Source organism: Chaetodon trifascialis, chromosome 5, assembly GCF_039877785.1.
Source record: "Chaetodon trifascialis isolate fChaTrf1 chromosome 5, fChaTrf1.hap1, whole genome shotgun sequence".
In the NCBI taxonomy this organism is placed as follows: domain Eukaryota; kingdom Metazoa; phylum Chordata; class Actinopteri; order Chaetodontiformes; family Chaetodontidae; genus Chaetodon; species Chaetodon trifascialis.
In genome coordinates, this window is record NC_092060.1 from 31,296,617 (window position 1) to 31,323,205 (window position 26,589).

Here is a 26,589-nt window from a genome sequence, read left to right on the forward strand (position 1 = left end):
TATCGATAATTAATTAATAATGTATTAATTGATAATTTAATGAAGTGATTCTAATAATTCCTGTAATTGATCAGCTGAAATATAAACTAAGAAATCTGGAAAACATTTAGCTGATATTACAATTCTATAATAATAATAATAATAATAATAATAATAATAATAATAATAATAATGTGTTATACTGTAATAATAACAGTAATTTTATTGGTGCTTTAGAATGTTGGAGCTGATTTGAACTTTTTTAGTGTCCACTTTATTAGGAACGGCTGCATAGAGACAACCCTAGACAGTTTTTCGCAGTTCAAGTTGTTCTGGACGATATTACGCTGACAGCAGTTTGTGTGCTGGTCGGAGTAGAAACCCTTTCGAATAGTTAATCACAAAAGCAGTTAATCCAACAGTTACTTAGATTGTCTGTATTTAAATATACTTTATAAGATGAGTCTGTAAAGTAACTGTAAATGTCTGATAAATGTACTGCAGTAGAAGTACAAACTAACATCATATAGAAATACTCCAGTAAAGTATAAGTACTACAGAATTGCAGTTAAATGCAGTTAATGTAGTAACATGTTAGTTTCTAATGTTGACTTAACTCCAGTACTCTGTTTACTGGCTGAACTGGGAGTGAAGGACTGGTTTTATGACACAGAGTGTCTGAAGTTACCAAGCAGATGCTTTGTATCCCTCCTCAGCTCCTGTATCCAGGTGTCCACAGGGGTTTTATTTAGGTAAATTAATTGTGTGTGACTGAGAGGAGCAATAGATCTCTTAAACCCGATACCTGATAGCTCAGGTGGTTCTGTAGAGTTTGAAACTCAGTCAGCCCACGTGAGACCACAAAACAGTCAGAGGCCACGTGAGACCACAAAACAGTCAGAGGCCACGTGAGACCACAAAACAGTCAGAGGCCACGTGAGACCACAAAACAGTCAGAGGCCACGTGAGACCACAAAACAGTCAGAGGCCACGTGAGACCACAAAACAGTCAGAGGCCACGTGAGACCACAAAACACTATCAGTAGTAGTGTCAGTAGTTGCCTCAGTAGTAGTCCAGTAGTAGTGTCAGTAGTAGAGTCAGTAGTTGCCTCAGTAATAATCTCAGTTGTAGTATCAGTAGTGTACAAGTATCAGTAGCAGTGTTGGTGGTGGTAGCAGCAGTAGTAGTAGTAGTAGTAGTAGTAGTAGTAGTAGTAGCAGTAGTAGTGTTGGAAGTAGTGTCAGCAGTAGTATCGGGAGTGTTCTAGTATCAGTATTAGTGTCAGTAGTAGTAGTATCAGTAATAGCATCGGATGTACTGATGGTACAGTAGTACCTTTCTGTCTCACTGAAACAGGAAGTAGAAAACCAGCTGATGATTCGACCTTTGACCCCAGAGAGGAAACATCAAGTCTATCAGGGTGTTACCATCATGGAGATGCTGAGCTCCACCCCCCGAAGACTGCCTGCTCTGCTGTTGGATGTCAGGTGATGATGTCATCAAACCTTTAACAGTAACAGAAAACATTAAGTATGTGTCTGACATCACTTCCTGTTTATTACATGTTGCCCTCAAATATCCACACGCTAAGAATCCTGCAGTTCTGTCGGTGATGTCAAATGATCAAGAGAGTCACTATAAACTATAAAACTATAAACTGTGTCACACAGGAAGCGGGGAACAAGTGAACAAGCCTCAAACTTTATTGTACAGTGTTGGTCTCTGTGTTACTAGACCTGTCATTCAAACTGACAATGAGAGCAGCGTCCAATCCCATTGCAAGGCTTGTTGTGCCGGGCAGAGCTACACTTTAGTTAACAGGTGGAACACTGAGGGAGTAACGGGATTAAAACAAATTTAATCTGCAGGAAAATATTCACACATGAAGCTGTGAAAGGACTCATTAAAGTTTTAAAAACAAAACCATTTGACATGACTTGTTTTTATTAAAACATGGAGAAAAAAGGCCAATAAAGACAATTAATATTGAATTTTTCTAAAATGTAACATTTTTTTATGAGACATTGAGAGACATTGATTGAACTGATTTCTAATTGATATGTTTGAGAGTAAATTTGAACTCAGCAGCAGTAAAACGTGTCATTGACCATTTTATTGTTTTACTTAAAGCTGATTTCATGTGAAACAGATCACCTTTATTTTGATAACTTTAATTAGCATTGTAAAACCTCCATGTTAAGAGTGTGAACTCTGACATTGGCGCCCCCAGTTGTTGAAAAGTATCTGTGAGTGTTTAAAACAAAGGTGAAACATTACAGAGTCATGTGACCGTCCCTGGTATTTGCATTCTGGTTGAATTGGTCATACTGGTCAGCTGTTGTGAATTATTGTTGCAGAGATCTGGATGGAGGTTTGATCAGTCAGACCACGACAGATGGAGCCGATCGGGATCTGATACTGACCACCAGACTTAAAATGCTCAGGTGAGGCACAGGTAGAAAGACAGTCAGCTAAACTGTCGAATCAGTGAAAGGAACAACACTGATGGAGTCCAACACTCATGAAAACATGTATGACTTCACACTCAGCTGTCAGTCACTCTGATTATAAGAGGACTGAAAGACTTGTAGTAATGTCCCTGGTACCCCATACCCCCACCATACACCCAGAAGATAACTCTGTGGGACATGGTCATAAATCTTTTTCATGTCCACAAAACACATGGAGACTGAATGAACAATTCTCCCATGACCACTCCAGTATCCCAGCAAGATTAAACAGCTGGTCCACTGATCTAGGACCATCTAGGACAAAATCCACATCACTTCTGAATATGAGGTTCAGCAATCAGCCAGAGTCTCCTTCAACTTTCCCAGGGAGGCTGACTAGTGTGATACCTCATTGCTGGAGCTCACTCCCCAGTCCTCTTTTAAAAATGGGAACCAAAACCCAGGTCTGTCAGTTCCCAGGTACTGCCCTGAAGAATGTTCTTAAAAATATAATATAATATAATATAATATAATATAATATAATATAATATAATATAATATAATATAATATAATATAATATAATATAAAGATTGACAGCAGTTCTTCTACTATTGCTCGACCTATCGGACACAGTTAACCACCAAATCTTCCTCTCCACACTCGCTGAGCTCGGCTTCTCAGGATCTGCTCTGCGCTGGATTGAGTCCTACTTCTCCTCCTACCTCCTTTTCAGTATCTTGGAAGTGTCTAAATCCCACTGCTTGTCCACAAGGTGTACCTCAAGGGTCAGTTCTTGGACCCCTTCTCTTTTCAATATACACCACCGCACTTCAGCAGTCATCCACTCACATGGCTTCTCATACCATTCGACGATACCCAGCATGGATGAAGGAGCGCCACCTTCAGCTTAACCTGTTAAAGACTGAGCTCCTTGTCATCCCGGCCAGTCCCTCTAGAGTATATAAAAAAACCAACTCTGTGTTCTCATTACTGCGTAGCACTGCCTCGTAGCACCTATGTTCAGTTGGACCAGAAAGTTGCGTTAGAGCACTTACTCTTGTAGTGTACTCTTGATGTATGAAAATCTCATATGTACATCTCTTTGGATAAAAGTGTCTGCCACATGACAAGTTGTAATTGTAATTGCCAAACTAAGATGGTGAATGTTAGCATGCTGATGTTAGCATTTAGCTCAAGTACAACCTCAACTGCTAGCATGGCTATAGAATCAGTCTATAGTTTAGCAGCTGCAGTTTGACACAGTTCAGTTCTGTTTTCACAAACCAACAAACTTCACTTCCCAAAATCCTTTTTGTCCACAACATCTGTTCACCTGGTATTTGTTTGTTTTGTTGTCAGGGAGTACCTGCAGGGAGGCATCTCACAGGAGGAGGAAGCCTCTGATGTTTCACAACAACTACATTACTGTCCAGAACGCCTCAGCACAACAACATCAGCCTGGAGTCCTCAGACCTCTGCTCCACTTCCTGTCTGGAGGTCACAGGTAGAGCGGGTGACAGGTAACAGGACACAGATGGAGCTGAGGGACACAGGAAACCGTACCATCATCGACCTAAGTTCTGCAGAGGACACAGCTGCAGACACATCAGCATCATCTCCTGGACCCCCTGTCCGACCTCTCCTAAAGACCAGAGACGACTGCTCCCTCCCCTCCACTCCTCATCTAGGGAGGAGGAGGAGGAGGCTCCCCTGCTCTCTGCCCTGCTCGCCTCTGTTGGGGGGCAGACGACGTCAGTCCCCTCCCTCCTCCCCCACTCCTCCCTTGGGTCCGTCCCGGCTCTGGGTGGAAGCAGCTCTGCAGAGAAGCAAAAACATTGGACAGACTGAACCCCACCCCACTCCTCCATGTTCGCCACAGGTGAGACAGGAGGGGGAGGAGGACGGAGTGAGTGGCATATGGGGGGAGATAGGAGAGGCCAGTGAGGAGGTGGAATGGAGGGATGAAGAGGAGGAAGAAGATGAACTGGCGAACCACGTTAGCATCATTGGAATCAGGCTGTCAGATACCATCATCTTCAGACCAATGACCTCACTTAGCGTGTATGGGCGGGAGGAGGAGGAGGAGCAGGAGGAGGAGGAGGAGGAGCAGGAGGAGGAGGAGGAGGAGCAGGAGGAGGAGGAGGAGCAGGAGGAGTCAGATTTGTTGTGTTTGGACTCTGAGATGTCGAGATACTGTCTGCTGACTCCCTGCATTTGTTTCAGGTATGAAAATGTTCATTCAGGTGAACTCGATCTAAATAATCTGAATCTTACTTACTTTTTAAGAAAATCATCTGAGGAATCACGTTCGACTTCCTGCTGCTCTGATGAAGCCTCATCAGCTGCTTTGATATTTCTATATAATTCCTTCAAATGATAAACGTCTTCATTTTACTCTTTCTAAAAAAAAATGTATGAAACAGAACATTCACCTCCTCATGAACAGGTGATGTTCATCAGGCTGAAACAGGCAATTTACATCAAGTCTAATGATTGTGACTGTGAAGACTCTGCGAAGTCTCCTTAAAATCCCCATCTTCATTAGATCTCAAGGATACGTGATGAGTTTGTTTATAGGAAAACTCCACTGGACACCTTGAAGGTTCAGAAAAGGAAAGTTCTTTTAATGAAGCTCAGTGACTTCATGAAGCTCATTAAATACCTTCTGTCCTCCTGTCAGGTGTCCGAGCGCTCCTCCATATGAAGCTGAAGCTTTCTCATCTGGAGACGTTCAAACTGTTTCTTCCTTCAGCTCTGAAGATCAAAAACACAGGGAGGGTTTGACTCCGCCGTGTCACAGGACAGACACCCAGAGGTCAAACAACCAGAGGACAGACACCCAGAGGACAGACATCCAGAGGTCAAACAACCAGAGGACAGACATCCAGAGGTCAAACAGCCAGAGGACAGATGTCCAGGGGTCAAACAACCAGAGGACAGATGTCCAGGGGTCAAACAACCAGAGGACAGATGTCCAGGGGTCAAACAACCAGAGGACAGATGTCCAGGGGTCAAACAACCAGAGGACAGATGTCCAGAGGTCAAACAACCAGAGGACAGACGTCCAGCAGTCAGAGGGGGGCAGTGAGCAGAGTTTACACAGAGACAGAACTCCACAGCTGGGTGGAAACTCTCGTCTCTACCCCAGTTTGAGTCAGTGGAGGACCACAGCCGACAGTCAGGTGAGATGAGCCATCGTTGTGTCTTTACCTGAAAACTTCTCTGAAAGACAGAAACTGAATGAAACTGAACGGTTCTTTTTCTATTTAGTGACTCAGCAGCACACAATGATAAAAAAACAAACTCCAATTCATAATTATCCTTTTTTTTTTTTTTACAGACATTTCAACTGCTTTCAGGTTTCACATCTTCACAAAAGCTCTTCTAACTAACTCTTCCACTGCTCACACACAATTTTCCTCAACTGCTTTCCCAACTTACACTTCAGCAGCCATCATCTTAGTCTACGTCTAAAAACAGCCATCATCTTAGTCTACGTCTAAAAACAGCCATCATCTTTCAGTTTATACATGTGAACAGTTTATCATGTACAGTTTGAACCTCCTTTTGGTGCTTTCCTCTCTATGGAGCACCAAATGGGACACATTGAAATATATAAATACATCTTTAAATAAATGATTAAATGTGTCATTAATTAATTATAATGGGAATTAAATAAATAAAAGTGTCATTAAATGTTTCATTAATTAATTAAAATGGGAATTAAATGAATACATATAGAATTATTTCACTATTTAATTATTTCATGGACCTTTGTTGCAGCGCTTCATGAATTTATTTTATCTGTCAAACTCACCCATCAAAGTCAGAGGGCGGGACTAACGATGATCTAGTGAATCGATTGCTTTCGACTGAAGTCTTCAAGCGTGGCGGCTACAGAAGAGCTCCCTCAGCTTTCAGGAGAGTTGCTCTCAGATATTTGAAACCTCGCACAGTACGTGGAAGCAGGAGTGATTTCGGACACAGCCGCAGGCGTCAGGGTTTATTTCTCCATAACAACCTCTGAACTACACATTGCCCCTTACAGAACGACTGGGCCATCCCTACAGATACAATTTGTGGCCATATTACGACCTGGAACACGCGCAGCTCTTGCTTTCAGGTGGCCATGCATTCGCTTGTAGCCAGTGTTTTAAGTGTAACTCTTCATCATCACAGCTGAGTAGAGGTCTGTCTTTCTGGAAAAAACAAACAACGAGTAATATTACGCGTAATGTCCGGACGGGACCAGCAATACATAGACTGTAAAGTAATTATTTGGAATAAATCATTTAGCATAAATAGCTTAGACCGCATTGTTGCATACGCCTCCTGATGGTTTCCGTTGATACTCTGAACATTGCTGCAGTTTCTCGAGGTGGTACAGCAGAGAGAACCTGGAGCTCCAGAACTGCAGTGGTGTTCTGTGAAGTGCCAGTCGCGCTGGTCCATGTGCGCTGCAGTGGCTGCTGAGCAGCAAAGCGGTGGAGAACTTCTTCTAAATTTGATTTCACTCTCGGATCAATGTCTCGGTCGTAAAGTGCCGAAATAACGCCAACCACTTCGATGAATTCCTCTGCTTTACAGACCGCATGCTCTGGGTCAGCAGGTCCTGCTTCCACGTACTCTGCGAGGTTTAAAGTATCTGAGAGCAACTCTCCTGAAAGCTGAACGAGCTCTTCTGCAGCCGCCATGCTTTTTTTTTTTTTCCCCCAATCACTTTATTTGTCCCCAGTGGGACAACTGGTTGTACAGCAGAGGGAGCAAACATAAAATACATGTACACTAGCAAATAATCCTATAAAAACAAATACATATCTATCTATCTATCTATCTATCTATCTATCTATCTATCTATCTATCTATCTATCTATCTATATATACAATAAGTAGAATAAATTTCAAAATAAATAAAATCAATCATAACACTTCAGGCAAGCGACCTTTTCCTCCTGGAGTTGAGGAGGGAGATGGCAGAAGGAACAAAGGCATGTTAATATGTGGACGTGTGAGCAGTGAACCTGATGGAGGGAACTGGACCTGATGATGTGAAGGATGTGAACAATCAGACGAGAGAGATTCTGCTTTCTTATGCAGCTGTTTGTTGTACAGATCGTGCAGAGTTTCTTGAGCAATGCCGGTAATCTTACTACAGACTTTGACCACCTTATTAAGAACATTTTTCTGCTTTACCCCGAGTGATGAAAACCAACAAGTGAAAGAAAAGGTCATCACAGACTCAATGAAAGAGCGGTAAAACATGGCACGCTTGAAGACTTCAGTCGAAAGCAATCGATTCACTAGATCATCATTAGTCCCGCCCACTGACTTTGATGGGTGAGTTTGACAGATAAAATAAATTCATGAAGCGCTGCAACAAAGGTCCATGAAATAATTAAATAGTGAAATAATTAAATAAATAATGAAATAATTCTAGATGTATTCATTTAATTCCCATTATAATTAATTAATGACACATTTAATCATTTATTTAAAGATGTATTTATATATTTCAATGTGTCCCATTTGGTGCTCCATACCCCTCAGCTAACACTTCAACTTCATTCACTTAGTCTTCGTTTGGTACTTCATCTAACTGCTGCATCAGCTTCTTTCAGCACTGTACCCATTTCACACGTTCTCATAACTTTTCAGGTGTTGCCAGGTACATTGCCCTCAGAAAGCTGTACCCTTTCCACTCTTAGATAAACTTCTGAGCTGCTTTTTAATACATTTTTCTTTTTGCATTTTCTTTGACTCCAAGCTTGACCACACCATTCGGTCCTGTTTCCATGACAATACTGATGATCACCTGCAGCAGCTCTGTGAGATGATTTCAGGTGAGCGAATGCTGATGCTATGAAATTTAAAAATTACCTGTCCCGTCCGTCCTTACCTTCCTCCTCATCCCCACCTGTCTTGGTGTATCAGGTGACCTGCAGACACTCTGTTCTGCAGACCTAAGATTCATCCTGAAGAAGGTGTTTGGCTCCACCACCTGCAGTAAGGTGACAGGTGAGTCTCTGAGCTACCAGCCTCCACATTTCTTTCTATACTGTATGTTTAACTGATCAAGAAAAGTCTGAGCATTCACCTGAGTCCAGGTGTTCAGATGAGCGGAGTCATGCTGTGACCTGTTGTGTTTCTGCAGCTCGTCCGGTTCAGTCCTGCAGCTTCTGTTCAGACAAACTCGGAGTCCAAATCACAGCGCACCTGTGCAGGAACTGTGAGCAGGTAAACTTTTAAGAAAGTAGAGTTGTAAGATACAGTCTGAACCACGGAGGACAGGTAACACTGAACACCTTCTCTATGTGTTTCAGGTGTTCTGTGGTCGATGTTTGTGTCATTTCAGCTCTTTGCTTGAGATTCATCAGTTCAGTCAGTCTGAAGCTCAGACCGTCTGCAGGTTACCCAACAACATTTCTTAAGAACGAGCTTTCCATCATCACCTTCTTTTACCGTCGTGCTTTAGCTCATTAGACCAGTAGAAAGAAATCAGGAACTGAGAACTCAAATCCAGTAATTACATTATGGTTCTAATCATATTGATCCAGATCAACAAACTGATCATTTGAAGCTGTTTGATTCAATCAGTTACCAAATAGAAACAGATCATTTCCTGCTGACACACTGAAGCCTCACGTTGGTTTCATGTTGATGACTTTTATTCTTATTTCAGACATTTTACAACAGTAATGACTTTCATTAGAAAAGTAACGATTCATTTGTCACATAAACCAGATTTAATTATTCATTACGTGTCGTTTCATTACTCAGTTCTGTCTGGTACTTCCTGTCCAGACGGAGGCTAATTAGCATGAAGCTAACAACAGTACCTTAGTTTTACTCTGTGCTAAACAAACTGAACCTCGAACTAAATAAATAAAATCAAACTGAACTAACAGACACCAGTAGATTCCAGTCATCAGTCCGAGTACAGCTGAGTCCACCGTGTTGACTGGTGCATTATGGGTACTGTCGTGCTGAGCCGTGATCCGATGCAGAGGGAGCGCTCCTTTCGTGGCAGGGGACATCCGGCTGGGCCTTGCAGAGTCTGCTTTAAGGCCAAACCTTCATGAACGCCAGCGACTGAACGTCCCACTGAGCCGGGACACCTGAATGCAGCACGGCTGAGGAGGTGAGACAGGTGAGAGACACGCACGTCAGAGAGTCAGGTGACAGGGTCGATGCGATGTCACTGAACACCGGCTCACATGACCAGAAAAACTACATGGAACTAAACACATGTGGTCCAGCTGCTGTGTTTACCTGAGTGTGTGCGTGTGCTTACCTGTGTGTGTGTTTGTGTAGCTCTATGCGGAGGAGAAGGTCATGGGATCCACCTGGTTCATCTTCAGGTGGTTGTCGAGGATCTGGAAGATCTCCTGGATGTTCGGGACGTAACCCGACTGAAGCTTCGACCACAAGGGGACGTCTGAGAGAGCGAAGGGACACGAAACTGTGAGACCAGCAAGAATCTCCTCCTCTGCCTCCGTCTTCCTTGTCTGCTTTGTCCTGTCCATTCACAGTGATGTCAGGTGTTAGACCAATCAGAACTCACCGTTCAAAGTGACCTCAAAGGCTCCTGTAGACAGGAAGTGAGTCTCCATCATGTTACAGAGGAAGAAGGCCATCAGACAGGAGAAGATCTGACAAACAACACCAGGGGTCATGGGGTTAAATATCTGTTTCCATAGTAACCAGCTGACACACGTGTTGCCGTGGCAACAGGCACCTTGTTGTCCTGACTCCAGGTCCAGGCCCTGGGAGTGTCGAGGCCGAGGAAGATGAAGGGATTCTGACCGCTGACGATGAGCAGGATGGAGAGGAGCTTCAGGTAGGAGATCAGGTTACCAACACACCTGAGGGGAGAAAGGAGCGCTGTCTACAGATGTGCTGGTTTTACTGGTATAACTGGTTTTACTTCATACTGTGGTGAGACATACGGATGGTACCAACACTGCCAACTATTGTTTCCTCTGACACCTGCTTCACCTCATGTTACCTGAGGTCAGAGCTCACCTGTTGAAGGCGGTTGGAGGGTAGTTTTCTCCCTCGATGCGGATGTCCGGGTACAGCTGGCTGATAGCGCGAGAGTACTCCTGGAACACTTTACTGTAACCTCAGGAGATACTGAAAATATACAGAGGACACACCTTTGTGGTGAGCTCAGCAGAGCAGGTGATATCCAACATGATTAACTGCCCCACAAAAAAGGCTCAGAGTTTTCTTATCTGAACTCAGAGTCTCTCACAGAGGACGAGGACACGTCTCTGGTACGACAGATGTTTACAGGCTGTACAGGAAATAAGTTCACCAGAGAAGAGATTCACTAAAATAAAAGCATCATTCACAGGAGCTTCTGAATTTTCTATCAGTCCAACAAAAGCTTTGAGGTTTTAGCTTCCAAACATTTTAATTTACTGAACAGGATTCATTGGCTCATCATTAATGTGGAGCTTTCCACATTTTCTGTTGCCTTAAAATAACTGCTGAGGATATAATCAAGCTGTCTAAAACCAGACTGCAGTAATAATACGACATTAATTTACAAGACATGCACGGGGGGAAAGTTCATTTTTTTCATTCGGGTAGTTCTTAGTGCTGCGTTTATCTCATTTTTAGACTCGGCTTCTGTCGGCGTGGACATGAACCCACTCACTGTTTTAACCACATGCTCGACCTTCTCACATACTGAAATCCCTTTTATTGGACCATCATTAATAACTTCTGAATTCCTGTTAGTGGAACTCCTGCAGACGCTAATAAAGCAGACAACGTTAGCTGCACAGTGTACCCAAAATAAGCTGTGCATTAAAGCAAACATCTGGTAGGACCTTGAAACATGCAGGAAAGTCCTCCGAAGTGCTCGAGCAGCGTATTACTCTTCACTGACTGAGGAAAATAAGAACAATCCCAGGTTTCATACGAGTCATACTCCCCATACCCCCCACAGCACAGAGACAGCGCTGGTTAAGGACTTGTCTCTGTACTGGTTTTACTGGATCTCAGTGCTGCATTCGACACCACTGACCATCACATCCTGTCACAGAGACTGAAACACTTCATTGGCAATAAAGAAAGTGCACTAAGCTGCTTTAAGTCATATTCAAGAGAGCGCAGAGTTTCCCTCACTACAGCTGTCAACAGTCTGTCTGCACAACGATTTCAACATTTCTACAGTTTACTTTGCAAGTCAACCCTAACGCTAACCCCTAACCCTAACCCATCCAGGCTGTGATTGGTCAGATCATGAAAAGGGACACTGATGAGCGCACTGAGTGTATGACAAGTCGCAAGTGTTTCAACAAAAGGTACCAAAGGTTGAGTTAAACAGCTGGTTAGCCAAACCCAAACCTGGCTAACAGCGTCCGTACTGTCGTCTGACACACAGCCTCACGCAAAGCTCGACTCATAGGTGAGCTGGTATCACTGGGCTCAATGGGCTCAATGGGCTGCTCTCAACCATCCATTCAGGGTTCCACCCAGTGACTCTGGGTTCACCTGAAGTCACTTTAATTGTTGATACTATTGACAATAGTCGGTAATCATGGTTTCTAATGATCAGTAGGTTCAATTATGTTGTAAAAGGTTTAAGCGTATGTTCTAAAATGTTCAGAATGTGTGCAGCACCAAATCTCAAAGCAGTTTTCCCAAATTCTGTGTTTGCACTCGGCACTTGGAGCATTTTCCAACCACTTGACGAATAGGTCAAATTATATCAATCAAGCCAGATGAAACCAGTCAGTTATTTTCACTTCAAGCACAGGTAACGTTGTAGACATGCAGTCTCAAAGACGATGCAGAAACCTAATCCATACATCTGTCACTTCCAGGTTGGATTAGTACAATTCTTTATTATCAGGCTGTCCCAATAGGTCTGTCCAGACTCTGCAGCTGATCCAGAACCAGTTCTGATGAAAACTAGGAACAGAGATCTCTCAGAGTCCTCTCATGTTAACCTCTCTGCCCTTGCTGTCTGTACAATTTTAAATCCTTCTGCTTACCTACAAAGGCCTAAATGTTCAGACACCATTGTGATCACTGTTCTGGTGATCTGGTGCTGTAGAAATAATCCTTTACAGCACGATTTCATATATCGCACACTTTGTTTAAGGATGTATTTCTACCCTTTCAAACGGCTTTTAGGCCTTCCTGTGAGGAAAATCATGTCTATAAAAACTACGAGAAGAAATGAAGACGGTGCTCCACCTGAAGGAGCTCAGTATTTCTACAAACTTACTGTTTTGGAGTGGACACCATTTGCTAACAAGTGCACAGTGAGATTTCCCCAGATAAATTGTTTTAAATGTTTTAAATGTATTACGAACACACGTAAACATGTGGAAATACATAAACCAGCCATTTCTACGTACTTAGTGGTAAATGAGAAACATTTTATTACGTAAATGTTGTTCAGAGAGATGGTTTTGTGATGCTAACTGTTAGCTCGTTTGTCGCACAGGTCCGGTAAGCCGGTAACCAAGGAGAGCAGCTAACAGTTAGCCTCAGTGCTAACTAACTCACCAGTACTGAAACTTGAGCACCGGCCCCGTGTACAGGGAGGACTTGACGTGTTTCCCGGTCTCCGTTTCCGGTATGTTGTCCGGGGGGAGGCCGGAGTTGTCGGCCGGGTGGTGCTGCGGACTCGATCTACCGAGATAAATATCCCGGACCGTCAGAGCCGTAAAGAGGAGCAGAGCCGCCAGGAGGCCCGCCTGGCTGTACTCCGCCATGTCTGCTGTCTGACAGGAAGAGAAAGGACGTCGAGCTGCCCGGAAAGACGATTATCCATGACAGTACTTCCGGTTAGACATTTCATAATAAAAGAGCAGGTGTTTATGTAATTTTGATGTGAATAAGATTCCTGTCAATCTGTCTAATTTCCATAAACAAGCCTTAATGTCATGGTTAATGATATACAAGCACAGTTTCTCTCCACACAGATCTTTAATCTGGAACAATAAAGACATCAAATATAAAAATAAAACATTGTTTCTTGATGGTTGGGTGGGAAACAACGTTATATTTGTCACACAATTATTAAATAGAAACAGACACCTGTACAGCTATACAGGATTCCTAACGAAATATAAAATCCCTGTCACTCCTAAAGAATATGCAATAGTATTTGACGCAATTCCTACTGGACTGCTGACACTTCAAGGGGGAGGGGAGGAGAACACACAATATTCATCAAAACTCTTTGTTGGTGGAGTACAATTAATAAGTAATAAATGTACCAATAAACATATTAGAAAATTGTACCACCAAACCTCAACCCTTCAGTCAAAATCCATCTGGAATTCAAAATTTGAAAATACTGAATGGAAATCTGTATGGACGTTCAATCAGAAATTCTTTGTAACAAATAAAATCAAGGAAGTAGCCTTCAAAATATTACATTTAATTTACCCAACGAATCATGTTGTTGTAAGATTTGGAGTCGTGGAGAGAAACTGTGTGTTTTGTATCTGCCATTTATTTTTTGAATGTGTTTGTTAAACATTTTGGTCAAAAGTAGAGCAGTTCTACAATGTACAGACTGGCTCCAACATTCGGCTGAGAGAAAAGGATGTTTTATTTTTTTATGGAAATAGTTCTAGCGAACATCGAAAGAGTTACATCTTGAATTTACTTATATTGTATGGCAAGTATTATATTCACAAGTGCAAGTGGAGTCAAAAACCTCCAACAATACAGCAGTTTATGAAGGAAGTACAGTTTTATACACAGTGTAAAAGGCAAAAGAGCAATGAAGACTCTGGACATTTGTGAATCCTTTAACATGTTTAATTAATTTTGCAGGTACCCTAAATATTTATGTATATATGTACATTTGTGTGTGTGTGTGTGTGTGTATATATATATATATTCTGCTTTACTTAAATGTTGGACAATGCTGTTATGCCTATTATGCCTAAATAAAGCAATTAAAAAAAGAAAAAAAAAATTTGGCCGGTGGTGGAAAGCAACAACATACATTTACTCAAGTGCTGTCTTTAAATACTGTTCTGACGTACTTGTACTTTACTTCAGTATATCCCTTGTCCTTTATTCTTCTACTTCACCACATTTTAGAGTTAAACATTGTACTTTGTCTGACATTTGCAGTTACTTTGCAGATCCAGATTGTACTTAATAAACATATGCTGATTGTATGAAATACGATGCATTTTATTTAATTAATCTGCTCAACAGTGCATAAAGTATCTTAAATTACGTCAGGCTTCAACAGCTACAAGATTGAAAGGCTTCTTACACATTAATGCATCACTTCTAATAATCCATATGTTCATGTAAGTCATTGTGCTGCGTAACAAGGACATTTTGCTGATAAGACTTTTGAACTTTTACTAAAGTTAAAATTTGAGTTGTAATGGTGTATTTATGTTGCTTTGCTATCTGAATATTTCTTCCACCACTGACTTTTCGGCTGGAATAACTGAACGATTTAAGAACAAGAGATCAAAATATCTATGTGTTGTCTTCATGTCCAAATCACACTGGATGTTTGCATCACTGTGATGCTGTTGTTGTGTCTTAACAATATTTAATTCAATAAATTAAACCTATGGTTTATGAATGTATTAAATATTCATGTTCAAGTTCTTTATTCATCATGTGCAACAATCACATTGAAGTGCTCTGAAATGACGCCAGAACGTGCACCGTCATTTCATGTTAGACGTCACAGCATGCGCCATTATTTCCTTTGTCAGGATTGGACCTCTAGTTAAGTAACCTACCGGTTGTCGTTGATTTCAGGCTTCTGATTGGACAACATGGCTTGAGGGTTAGTGTCATATCCGCCTGTTGGTTTGGCATGCCCTTCACAGCGCTTCATTTTCATGTGGATGGAGATTTGATTTGATTTGATTTGATTTGTTTTGATTTGATTTGATTTGATTTGATTTGATTTAAGTGTGTTTTATACTCGTGTACGTGAGGATTAGGCATAATACATTTGAATACATTTAAAATGCATCTGCCTGTTTCGTTTAAAAAGCATTTTCAGTTGAAGAAATCAATTGCAACACCAACAGTACAATAAAAAAACAAATGCAAACATTTAAAGAGAGACTTTTTCTTTGTTAAGCATTATATAAACTGACATTCTGCCGTCTGCTGCTACACGTTGGCATGTCATTCTTTTATTGTGAAGGTGTGACTGTAAGTGTTCCGGTTTGATTCTGCCAGGTCAAAGTTTCCGGTAAGTCTCTGTCTGTCAGCTGTTTATTTGCTATTTTCTCTGAAACACGAAGATTATTGTATTTTTTGTATTAATCCATTTACATTGTTTTGATGTACAGAAAGATTTCTTTTGTTGACGGCTTCTCAAGTCGCACGACACGCGGCGGTTAATCGTATGACGTCATATCTGTGGGACGCTGTGCTGCCGGTGGATGGAGGGAAGAAGGTGAAAGACTAAACCGAGTCTCAATGATGTCTTCTCCCACGCTTTGACACGCGGACTGTTCGCACAGCAGAGAACTGCGTACCGGCCACCTGACGGCTTACGTCACACAGGTACAACAGGGTTTTACTTTCAGCTGTTGAATTATCGTCAGTCTGACAGTCTGAGTGTGTTTCAGGTACTTTACCTGTCTCTCAGGTGATGACCAGGTGCAGCAATAATATTTCACTGGTTAACTTCCGGTCAACAGGTCTCACTGTTAAAGTCAGAAATGAACTTTAACTTTAATTAATTAACAGACCACAGCTGAGTGAAAAGAAGGAAAGGAGGGTTAGGGTTAAGGAAATACATAAATACAGATTCTGATTTTAGTTTGAATATAAACTGAAGAAAATAGAAAAAACGGAACATCAGCATCAACTCTGTCTCTCTTTTTATGTATGCGTGGTTAGCTGATGGGCTCTGTGGTACATGCCACCAATCAGGTGAAGTCTGTTGAAAGAGTTCCTGTTCCTGACAGGTTGTTTTTGTTTTGTTTTTTTTGTAAATACACAAATGTAAACACAAAGAGTCATGTAAAGGCAGTATTACAAACATATATATGAAGAGGGTGAAATTAAGTAATATAAACACATTTCATATTAAATCAGGGAATTTTAAGTATTTGATAAACAAGTCTGATATTTTTATGGCTTTGTTGTTTGATGATGTTGTTATTGTATTAACGTATTGTTTGAGTTCATTTTCAAAGTATTTTCCATTTGGTTTTCTCTTTGCCCATTTTGTTTTGTGAATGTGAAATTTGCCCAGCATGATGCGGGAAAGGTCGTGGGGTATGGAGGGCTTTTCACAGTGAAAGAGGATGTGGCTTTCCTGGAGGCCGATCCTGTGTCCGCTTTTGTCGTGGATTAGATTTTGTATATGAGTCCAGAGGTTTTTACTGTATGAGCACTGATTAAAGAGGTGGAAGATGGTTTCTGGTTCTGTTTGGCAGAAATCACAGCTGTAGTCTATGTTTAATTTAAATCTCTCCAGGGTTTTTTTTGCCAGATATACATCACGACAGATTTTGTATGCTATTTCTTTGACTTTGTTGTGAATGAGCAGCTTGTCGCCAACCAGCCACGCCCCCTCCAGTTTATTTCCCATACAGTGAATTCCAGTAAGAGTTGGCTGCCGGTCGATTTGAGGGTTGAATGAGATTCCTGATCAATTTATTTGAGCAGATTTTAGTTGTTATCTATGTTATGGATGAACAGTTTGGCATCATTTTTGTGTGTATGGATGGAACTGGGAACCTTTCAGGAGCTGCAGAATTCCCATTGGTATTGTATTGGAAACTGTGTAATCTCTTTGTGAGATTGTGAGATGGTATTTGTCAATAAATTGGTTGTAAGATAAGATTTGTCCTTGTTCATCAATTAACTGATGAACCCATAATATCCCCTGATCAAACCAAGCTTTGTAAAATACTGTTTTGTTTCTGCGCTGTATGTGTTGGTTGGTCCAGATGTAGCAGCTGGTTGGCGAGAAGCTGCGTTTGTAGATCAGCCCTCAGGAAAGCAACGCCTGTTTATGGAAGTTTGATAACTTAATTGGTATTTTGTCAATTTTAAAATTACCCTTGAGTAAAAAGTGAATTCCTCCTAATTTATTGAATAGATAGTTTGGAATTGCGTTCCACGTATTGACATTTTCTCTGACGAGGCGACATAACCAATTAATTTTGAACATATTATTCATAGTTTCAAAACGTAGAACTTCCAACCCTCCATTTCCCCTCAGGTTACAGAGAATCTCTTTTTTTAGATAATGGCCTTTGTTTCTCCATATGAAATTAAAAAGCATTTTATCCAGTTCTTTACATGTTTACAGGTAAATCCATTGACAAAGACATGCATACAGACCTTGATATTCCTTCAGCTTTAGCTAATAAAACTCTGCCATAAATGGACAAATCTCGCATTAAGTACATATTAAACCTTTTCTTTACTTGATTGATGACGGAGTTGAAGTTCAGATCAGATCGATTGGGCTGTTTTTTTATTGTTACCCCAAGGTAAGTAACGACAGGTGTTCCTGTTCCTCACAGGTGTTCGTGTGTTGTTGGATTCAGTTCAAACAGCCGAAGGCTGACAGTTTGTTAAAAGTCGACTGTCAGATTTAATGTGATGTTCTGAGTTACAAAGAACTTGAAATTAATTTCATTATTGCTCATTTTCTCAAACTGATGAATGATGGATGACGTGTCTGTAAATATAGTGCGATAGTTGTATAAATTGTGAAAATGTTTCTAGAATTTCTAGTCCAGTACAGTACGACGTCTTCAAACATCTTGTTTTGTCCGACTGACAGTCCAGAACCCAAAGAGCTTCACTTTACTTAGAAATAAAGATTTGAAACATCGGAACGCGTTTTTAATCAGCACAGATCATATCGACCGCAAGTTACTGGACTCAGCTCTGTGCTGGTCCGTGTTGGTCCGTGTTGGTCCGTGTTGGTCTATGCTGGTCTGTGCTGGTCCGTGTTGGTCCGTGTTGGTCCGTGTTGGTCTATGCTGGTCTATGCTGGTCTGTGCTGGTCTGTGCTGGTCCGTGTTGGTCCGTGTTGGTCCGTGTTGGTCCGTGTTGGTCTATGCTGGTCTATGCTGGTCTATGCTGGTCTATGCTGGTCCGTGTTGGTCCGTGTTGGTCTATGCTGGTCTGTGCTGGTCCGTGTTGGTCCGTGTTGGTCTATGCTGGTCTGTGCTGGTCTGTGCTGGTCTGTGCTGGTCCGTGTTGGTCCGTGTTGGTCTATGCTGGTCTGTGTTGGTCCGTGTTGGTCCGTGTTGGTCCGTGTTGGTCTATGCTGGTCTGTGCTGGTCTGTGCTGGTCTGTGCTGGTCTGTGCTGGTCTGTGCTGGTTAGGTGTTTTTATTAGTTCCTCAACAGTTCAGATCATGAGCTTGTCTTTAACCCACAATCCTGTTTGTCCTTGGTTTCAGAGGGCGTCACCATGTTGAGTGTGGGGGGGTCATTGAGGACTGGCGTCCTGCAGCTTCCTTTACGAGGAGTCTGTTCTGCTAGGCTCAGCAGGACTTCACCTCAACCTGGTCAAGCCTGCTCTGCACCTCCGTCAGCTGGAGTCCCTGCAGTCTACTGTCACATGTTACTTGTCAGGGCCCTCTCAGGTGTCAGGACGCCATCATCTCTGGGAACGCTGTCAGGTGTCAGGACGCCATCATCTCTGGGAACGCTGTCAGGTGTCAGGACGCCATCATCTCTGGGAACGCTGTCAGGTGTCGGGACCCTCTCAGGTCTGGGGATACTGTCGGGGGTCAGGAGGCTCTCAGGTGGCGGTGGTGATGATGGTGCAGCAGCGGCTGGCTGGTACAGTGGCCTCTCTGACTCGGCTCCAGTTCACCTGTGCGAACACTTCCTGGTAAACATGCAGCAGGTGAGTGGACTGCCGTGGTGGCTGAGCATCGTCATGGCAACGCTGTCAGTCAGGACGCTCATCACTCTGCCGCTTGCCGCCTACCAGATGGTCATCATTGCCAAGGTGAGTGACGGAGGACACGAGGGGAGGGATTGGGGCTGCATGGTGGCGCAGCAGGTAGTGCACATGCCTCAACAAGGTTGCCAGTTCGATTCCCGGGTTGGGCGGGGCCTTTCTGTGTAAAGTTTGCATGTTCTTCCCGTGCTAGCGTGGGTTCCCTCCAGGCACTCCGGCTTCCTCCCACAGACCAAAAACATGCTCGTTAGGTTAATTGGTGACTGTAAAATTGCCCCTAGGTGTGAATGGTTGTGTGTTCGTGCCCTGTGATTGACTGGCGACCAGTCCAGGGTGTACCCCGCCTCTCGCCGTTGATGGCTGGGATAGGCTCCAGCACCCCTGCAACCCTGAAAGGGATACGCGGTATGGAAAATGGATGGATGGATCAAAGAATTGATTGATAAGTCGATAAATAAATTGATCAGCCACAGATAACAGTGAGAAACGGAAACATGGCGGGAAAAGGTCGATGTCGTCCTCAGTCGTTAATGTCTTCACGCGCAGAAAGTGACCGAAACTCAACTGATCGTTGAAGTAGTTTCAGCTTTAGACGTGTGATTAAATCTTAATACACGTTTGCAGAAACCGATCCTGATCAGGTCACAGCTACACTCACTGTCCAGTTTGTTAGGAACGCCTGCGCTAAAACCACATCATGTAATGTAGGATGTAATGTTAACTGTGTTAACAGTGTTAACTCTGACTGGTGGTGTACTGAGCTTCGTGTCCTGCAGGGGGCAACATGCTGCCACCCGTCTGTCTGTCTGTCTGTCTGAGAGCCGTCCCCTCCACCTGCAGAGGGACAGACAGGTGGGGACTGAACTCTGTCAGCTCTTTTAAATGAAACGTTCTGTGTACTCACATAATTTACATCTCAGTATATGTTGACCTCAGCACATGATGTTAATCCATCAGATGATGTGGACCAATCAAAAAGCTTCTATCAGCACCATCTTACATTATTTATGGAAATGTTCTGTTCTGATATTTTACATTTTCTTCATGTTCAGACTCAAACCAGCAGGAAATCATCGGCTGAAGGGTTCGACACACACAGACGTTGACTTTGTCAGCTGGTCTTCTTCTTCTGTGCCTCCATTGATTTTACAAACGCATCCATGAGCCACATGTTCCTTCCTTACCACTGACACACACGCACACACACACACACACACACACACACACACACACACACACACACACTATCCTGCTGCCACAAACACTCAGTGCTGCACCAAATGTGGATTCATCCGCCACTGAAAATAGTCTCAACAAACACTCCAGCGAGCAGCTGTTTGAGGACATCAATGAACCTTTTACTCGGCTGTGGCTCAGGAGGTAGAGCAGTTGTCTGCCAGTCAGGAGGTCGGTGGTTCGATCCCTGGCCTTGGCAGTCCACATGCCGAACTGTCCTTGGCAAGATACAGAACCGGTGTATGAATTCATGTGTACGTCGCTTTGGATTAAAGCGTCTGCAAATGACTGATTGTAAACGTAAACATGAAACTAAATATTTGTGAGGTGTTTGTAAAGAGTTCCATCTTCAGTAGGAACCAATGAAATTGAAGCTGAGAGCCACAGACAGGAAATGAGACAGTATGGAGAGACAGATGAACGTGTTGTGATGAACGTGCTGTTGGTTTGAGTCGAAACATGAAGAATTTAATGATGATAAGAAAAGTATAGAACATCAGACATGAAATCTGAACTGAGGTCAGTGACTGCTGCTGTTCAGCTGGTCTCAGGTCTGTAAATCTGAACTGAGATCAGATCAGACTGTAAACACTTTGTTCTCAGAGACCTTAAATATTTCAGGAATCCACACATTAACCCCTCCTCCTCCAGTTTATATGACACCAGGCGTCTCTTCATGCATGAAGTTACAGTAGCTTCTTCTCCATCCTGGTAATCATAATAACTTCCAGGTGATGTGCAGGTGGAGGCCCTGCAGGCGGAGATCTCGAAGTTGGCGATGAGGCTTCGATATGAAGTGTCAGTCCAGGCGAGAGAGAGGAGCTGGACGGAGAAACAGAGCCGGTGAGAAAGGACACAAACAAACGACTGACAGTGTTTTGACATTTTCCATCTCGGTGTCGTAGCTCAGCTCAGCCAAGATGGTTCCAAAGGCGTTAAAGTCTAAGTGTAGGAGCCGCATTTAAGTTTTTTATGTTGTACATTATTTACTTCATTTGTTGTATTTGTGGGAGTGTGTGAGTGCATCCTCCACAGGCGATGATGGCGCCACCCTTTAAATGGCTGCTGGTAGAGCGTGGCGGGGAGGAGGCGGGCCAGCAGATACCGTCATTGACCGCCCGGTCTGTGCGTGGCTCGGGCTGAAAGCTGCTGCGACCTGTTCGCTTTGTCTCGCCATAGAAATAATACACAATCTTTAAAACATTTGCATCTCCATGTTGTATTTTCTTTCATTTACAATAAATGACCGACAACAGTCAACAGTCAAACTCTCCCAGAGGATTCTTTCAGGACACAAGCTGCAGTCTGACGCTGCATCGCCTGCTTCACCTCGCGGCACAAACTCTTAGGAAACAGGATTTAGGAGTTAAAGGAAACCCCAAACGGTTAGTGCCACTACACTAATAATGATTTGGTCTGAGAAACAGAGTCGACATGTAGAACGAAGAGTGAAGACAACAACAAACATCAGTAGCCACTGGTCTCAAAACATGACATTTAGCCACTGACGGCTAACGTCCGTCCGCCGTGTTCAGTCCAGCAGCTTGAGCCGAAGCTTCGTCGTAGCTGTTTACTGTCGAGACGCGAAGGAAAGAAAGTTTACGTTTCAAAGTGTTCTGCGCAGGAGAAGAAGAAACTGGACGAAACGCACAGCAGGAAATCACTGCAGCTCTCACCTGTCTGCTCCACACAAAGAACTGATACACACACACACACACACACACACACACACACACACACTCACACACACACACACACACACACACACACACACACACACACACACACACACACACACACACACACACACACACACACACACTCACACACACACACACACTCACACACACACACACACACACACGCTCTCACATACACACACACACACTCACACACACACACACACACACACACACACACACGCTCTCACACACACACACACACACTCACACACACACACACACACACACACACACACACACACACACACTCACACACACTCTCACACACACACACACACACACACACACACGCTCTCACACACACACACACTCACACACACTCTCACACACACACACTCACACACACACACACACACACACGCTCTCAGCAGAACCTTGTTACAGGCTGACATCAGGCTGCTCTGTTCTCTCTTTTCCAGGTTCCAGTTCCAGAAGAATCTGCGTCGCATTGTTTCTCAGCTCTATGTCAGAGACAACTGTCACCCCTTCAAAGCCAGTCTGCTGGTCTGGATTCAGCTGCCCCTGTGGATCAGCCTCTCGCTGGCCCTGCGAAACCTGAGTCTGGACCAGTCCGGTAAGTCATTTACAAAGCGACGTACATATGAATTCACACCGACGGCGCAGCATTGGGGCAGTTTTGGGGTTCTGTATCTGTATCTGTCGCCAAGTGCTGCTCATGGGGGAATTGTTGGTTCTCTGTAGATAAAGAGTTTGGTCTGTAGCAGCTCTGTATGGAAAGTGTCCTGAGACAACTTCTGTTGTGATTTGGCGCTATACAAATAAAACTGAATTGAAAAAACTTCGGCATGTGGACTGCTGAGGCCAGGGATCAAACCACCAACCTCCTGATAGGTGATTGACCGCTCTACCTCCTAAGCCGCAGCCCCTAACGCTGAAACAGAAACCAGACCAGTCTGGTAAACTTCATCTGAACCAGTCTGGTAAGCTCACACTGGCTCTGGATCAAGCTGATGCTGGATCAGTCCTGGATCAGGGGCTGCATGTGTAAAAGACTGCGCTGCTTTCAAACTGAAGTATATACGCATAAAAATGTCCACATGTATGAAACCGTGCACGTGCCAGGCCCTGCACACCTTTGCTATATACATGCCAATCACCCCCCATGAATGACCATGCAAACACACCCACCATCACGTCCTGTCCAGTCGTGCTGAGCGTGGGCTGGAGGTGCCGATGACGGTGGACGACGGTGCGTCCTCCAGAGTCGCTCTCAAACACAAACTGACGGAGTGTCACCAAGGCGCTGCCGTCGGCTCAGAGACACTTTCAGGGCTTATTTTGCTGTTTTCTGGCACTATTTTCTCCTCTGAAGTAGCCAGCAGATTTAGAAATGACAGACATCAGTGCGCGTTAGACATGGGATGATCGGTTACACAGATGTGACCCTCTGCTCACTTGTAACCCCGAAGACCCAAATATTCCGGCGGTGCCACCACGTTGGCAGCGGCAGGCGATGGTCAGCTGTGTGTGGAGTGACCCTCGCAGCGTTCACTCCCTCCAGTCTTTGAGCTCCTCAGGTCTGAAATATCTCCTCTCCTGTTTGCACACAGCACCTCGCACATTTAACTGCACATTATTTGAATTGTTTCTATTATACTTTCCGATACTGTTCTATTGTACTTTCAAGCACCATTTTAATGCCCTTAATGTGCGTTTTATTGTTGCTCCTATTGTTGATTCAACACTCTCTTATTCTTGCATAATTGATAAGTATCAATAAAGAAATCTTGACTCCTGGAGTCGTTTGTGGGGCGGTCGGCACGTTCTCACATTGGTTTTTATGCATCCCGCGTGTGCGTGAAAACCAGCATACCCAACCTTTCAGTGTACGCAGCGTTTATTTGTGGACTTCACTCCTTCAATAAACTGTGTTTTCTGCAGGGCCGCAGCCTGAGCTGGCAGCAGGGGGCGCTCTGTGGTTCCCTGACCTCACCTTACCTGACTCCACCTGGATCCTACCTGTCTGTCTTGGACTCACCAACCTGCTCATCATAGAGGTCGGTCTGCTCAGCAGTTGTGCGATCACCTGACTCGATGTCGTCCAACTTAACCTTCTTCTCGTCGTGTTCTTCAGGTGTTTTCTCTTCAGAGAGTCAACCCGTCTCGTTTCCAGAGGTTTGCGACGAACGCCATCAGAGCGTTGTCAGTGCTGATGATTCCCATCGCTGCCACCGTTCCCTCTGTGAGTCCACAGCAGATAAGAGCATCGTGAACATCGTTCAGACAGCCTGTTGCTGCTCTGCAGATACTCAGGAACAGAGATGAAGCTGATTTGAGTATGTTTGAAGTTGCTGAGCTTTTGTGATAGGAAATCAAATCAGAGCAGCTGATTGGTTCAGTTTGGAGGTTACAGGGACACCAGGTTCAGGTGCAGACAGAAGGGATGCAGCCTTTTCAGGCTTGTGCAGGTTTCATGTTCAGATCTGTTGAGCTGATGAAGCTTTGAGTTTTTCTCTGAACGTGTTGACTCGCGTCCTCTTACACGTTCATGCATTCCTGTCGCCATCACGTGTTCATCAGATTAAACGCATACAGACATGTTTTATTTGTCTGAGATCAGAATCTGCGGCTCTAACATTGAAAACATGTTTCTGCTGCAGGACTGAAGTCTTTACAGCGACTGAGACCTGAACCAGAACCCAAGTCGGTCCAGATTCCTCTAGGCCTCAGTCTCAGTCAGACTTTGGATCAGGTCTAACTCAGAGCTGCTGCTCTCACTTCATTTCTCCATCAGTCAGTCTGACGAGTGTGAACGGCTGCATTCAGAAAACTGCTTTTTGTGACTGAAGGTTCAAACGTTCAGTTTACTGAGACAAGAACAGCAACAAACCGTCAGTCAGCTAACTGATCGATCAATCGATCGATCGATCATTGCAGCTCTAGTCTAATGATCAGGTTTATGCAGACCAGGTCTGACTGTGTCGGATCAACTTTCTCTCTTGCTTTTTCGTTTATTGATGCATGTTGAGGTCATGTGTTCATGCAGAGATCAGTCTACAACAGCTGGATGTCCGAGTACATGAACACACAGACACACCGTCACATGTTCATGGTCACATGTTCATGGTCACATGTTCATGGTCACGTTAGTCTCTTATCTAGACCCTCCACCCTTACCGACTCTAACAGCAGCTTGTCCCCCTCCTCCCTCCCAGTGCATGGCTCTGTACTGGTTCACCTCCAGTCTGGCGGGATTCAGTCACAACCTCCTCCTTCGTTCTCCTGCGATCCACAAAATCCTCAAACTGCAAACTCAGCGATCGGACTCTCCGTACAGAGACCTGCTGTCCGCATTCATCGCCAAATACTGCAAGTAAATACACAGAGTACTGCCAGTATACATCAGATACTTCACTGAGGGTTTTCTGTGGATCTGCCTCAGAACTGTTACTGGTTTCGATAAGGATCAATGAGATGAGAGACGATCTGAGTTGATCCACATGTTGATGAACTTCTTCAGACATTAACGTGAGATCAAGACGTGGACGTTTTTTTGCTCTGGGTTTGTTCTGTCAGGCTTCATCAGCCTGTATACTGCTCATACACGTATTGATCCGGTGATCGACTTGTTCCTTAATCATTATTAAAATGTATGTTGATATGAGGCATCTGCATCGTGACTGATCATTAAACTTCATCAGTTTTCTTTAAATTCAGGCTGAAACACTGAAACTGATCCTTTATGAGCAGCTTCATCCTGTTCTGTGTGAACTGAACTAAAGTCTAAAGTTTGAACAATAACAGGAAGAATAAACGTGACCTCTGACTCCAGAATATTTCCTGTTTATTAGTTTCCCGCTGAGCAGCTGACGCTCAGTAAGCAACTGGAGAACTGCTGCAAAACATATGAACGACGTTTCTGAAACGTCTCACGCTTCATTTGAGAATTTTCAGAGTTTTGAAATCCACTCCACACTGGACTGGTCTTAATGGTTTTATATGATGTTTTGTTTCCATCAGAACCAGCTGAGATGACCAAATCAGAGCAGTTTGATTTCTGTTGTTACAGAGAGCTGATAATAACGAGCTGACTTATTGATCTTTATTGAACGGGACACATCTGATTTCTGTCCTCAAGTTTAATAATAACAGTTCTTCATGTTTGATCTGTTCTCTATTTATTGTTTTGTTAAAAGTGAAAATCTGTTTCTTCCAGACTGAAGTAACAAATGATTTCATTTAATGCGATCTCTGATATCAGTGTTGTGATAATATTTATTGGATGACTGTCGGCAGTGAAAAATACTGAAG

General features: G+C 43.4%; 2 protein-coding genes across 5 annotated transcripts; one reads left to right on the forward strand and one right to left on the reverse strand.

Annotated features, from left to right (window-relative positions):
• Positions 1-9,060: 9,060 nt before the first annotated feature.
• Positions 9,061-13,190, reverse strand: selenot2 (selenoprotein T, 2). 2 transcript variants are annotated; one of them, XM_070962778.1, is made up of 6 exons: positions 12,959-13,190; positions 10,454-10,564; positions 10,167-10,293; positions 9,993-10,080; positions 9,775-9,866; positions 9,061-9,561 (listed from the first exon to the last, which is right to left on the reverse strand). In XM_070962778.1, exons 1-6 carry the CDS (start codon positions 13,165-13,167, stop codon positions 9,505-9,507), a joined length of 684 nt encoding a protein of 227 aa, XP_070818879.1. In that variant the 5' UTR covers positions 13,168-13,190; the 3' UTR covers positions 9,061-9,504. The 2 variants fall into 2 exon arrangements, with proteins under 2 accessions (XP_070818879.1, XP_070818881.1); XM_070962780.1 differs by having other exon boundaries at positions 9,062-9,561; positions 9,723-9,866.
• A 2,423-nt stretch (positions 13,191-15,613) lies between these two features.
• cox18 (cytochrome c oxidase assembly factor COX18) lies at positions 15,614-26,110 on the forward strand. 3 transcript variants are annotated; one of them, XM_070963496.1, is made up of 8 exons: positions 15,614-15,644; positions 15,745-15,961; positions 18,831-19,387; positions 21,318-21,418; positions 22,737-22,891; positions 24,220-24,335; positions 24,413-24,520; positions 25,494-26,110. In XM_070963496.1, exons 3-8 carry the CDS (start codon positions 18,842-18,844, stop codon positions 25,653-25,655), a joined length of 1,188 nt encoding a protein of 395 aa, XP_070819597.1. In that variant the 5' UTR covers positions 15,614-15,644; positions 15,745-15,961; positions 18,831-18,841; the 3' UTR covers positions 25,656-26,110. The 3 variants fall into 3 exon arrangements, with proteins under 3 accessions (XP_070819597.1, XP_070819598.1, XP_070819599.1); XM_070963498.1 differs by lacking the exon at positions 15,614-15,644 and having other exon boundaries at positions 15,811-15,961; positions 18,831-19,016; positions 19,053-19,387; positions 25,494-26,108; XM_070963497.1 differs by lacking the exon at positions 15,614-15,644 and having other exon boundaries at positions 15,648-15,961.
• The last annotated feature ends 479 nt before the right edge of the window (positions 26,111-26,589 follow it).

Bases quoted from the DNA above. Each gene is read 5' to 3' on its own strand.
- cox18 (XM_070963496.1), top strand. From the start codon at position 18,842: ATGTTGAGTGTGGGGGGGTCATTGAGGACTGGCGTCCTGCAGCTTCCT. The intron at 21,419-22,736 runs GTGAGAAAGGAC...TCTCTTTTCCAG, and splicing joins TGGACGGAGAAACAGAGCCG to GTTCCAGTTCCAGAAGAATC. The intron at 22,892-24,219 runs GTAAGTCATTTA...TGTTTTCTGCAG, and splicing joins CCTGAGTCTGGACCAGTCCG to GGCCGCAGCCTGAGCTGGCA.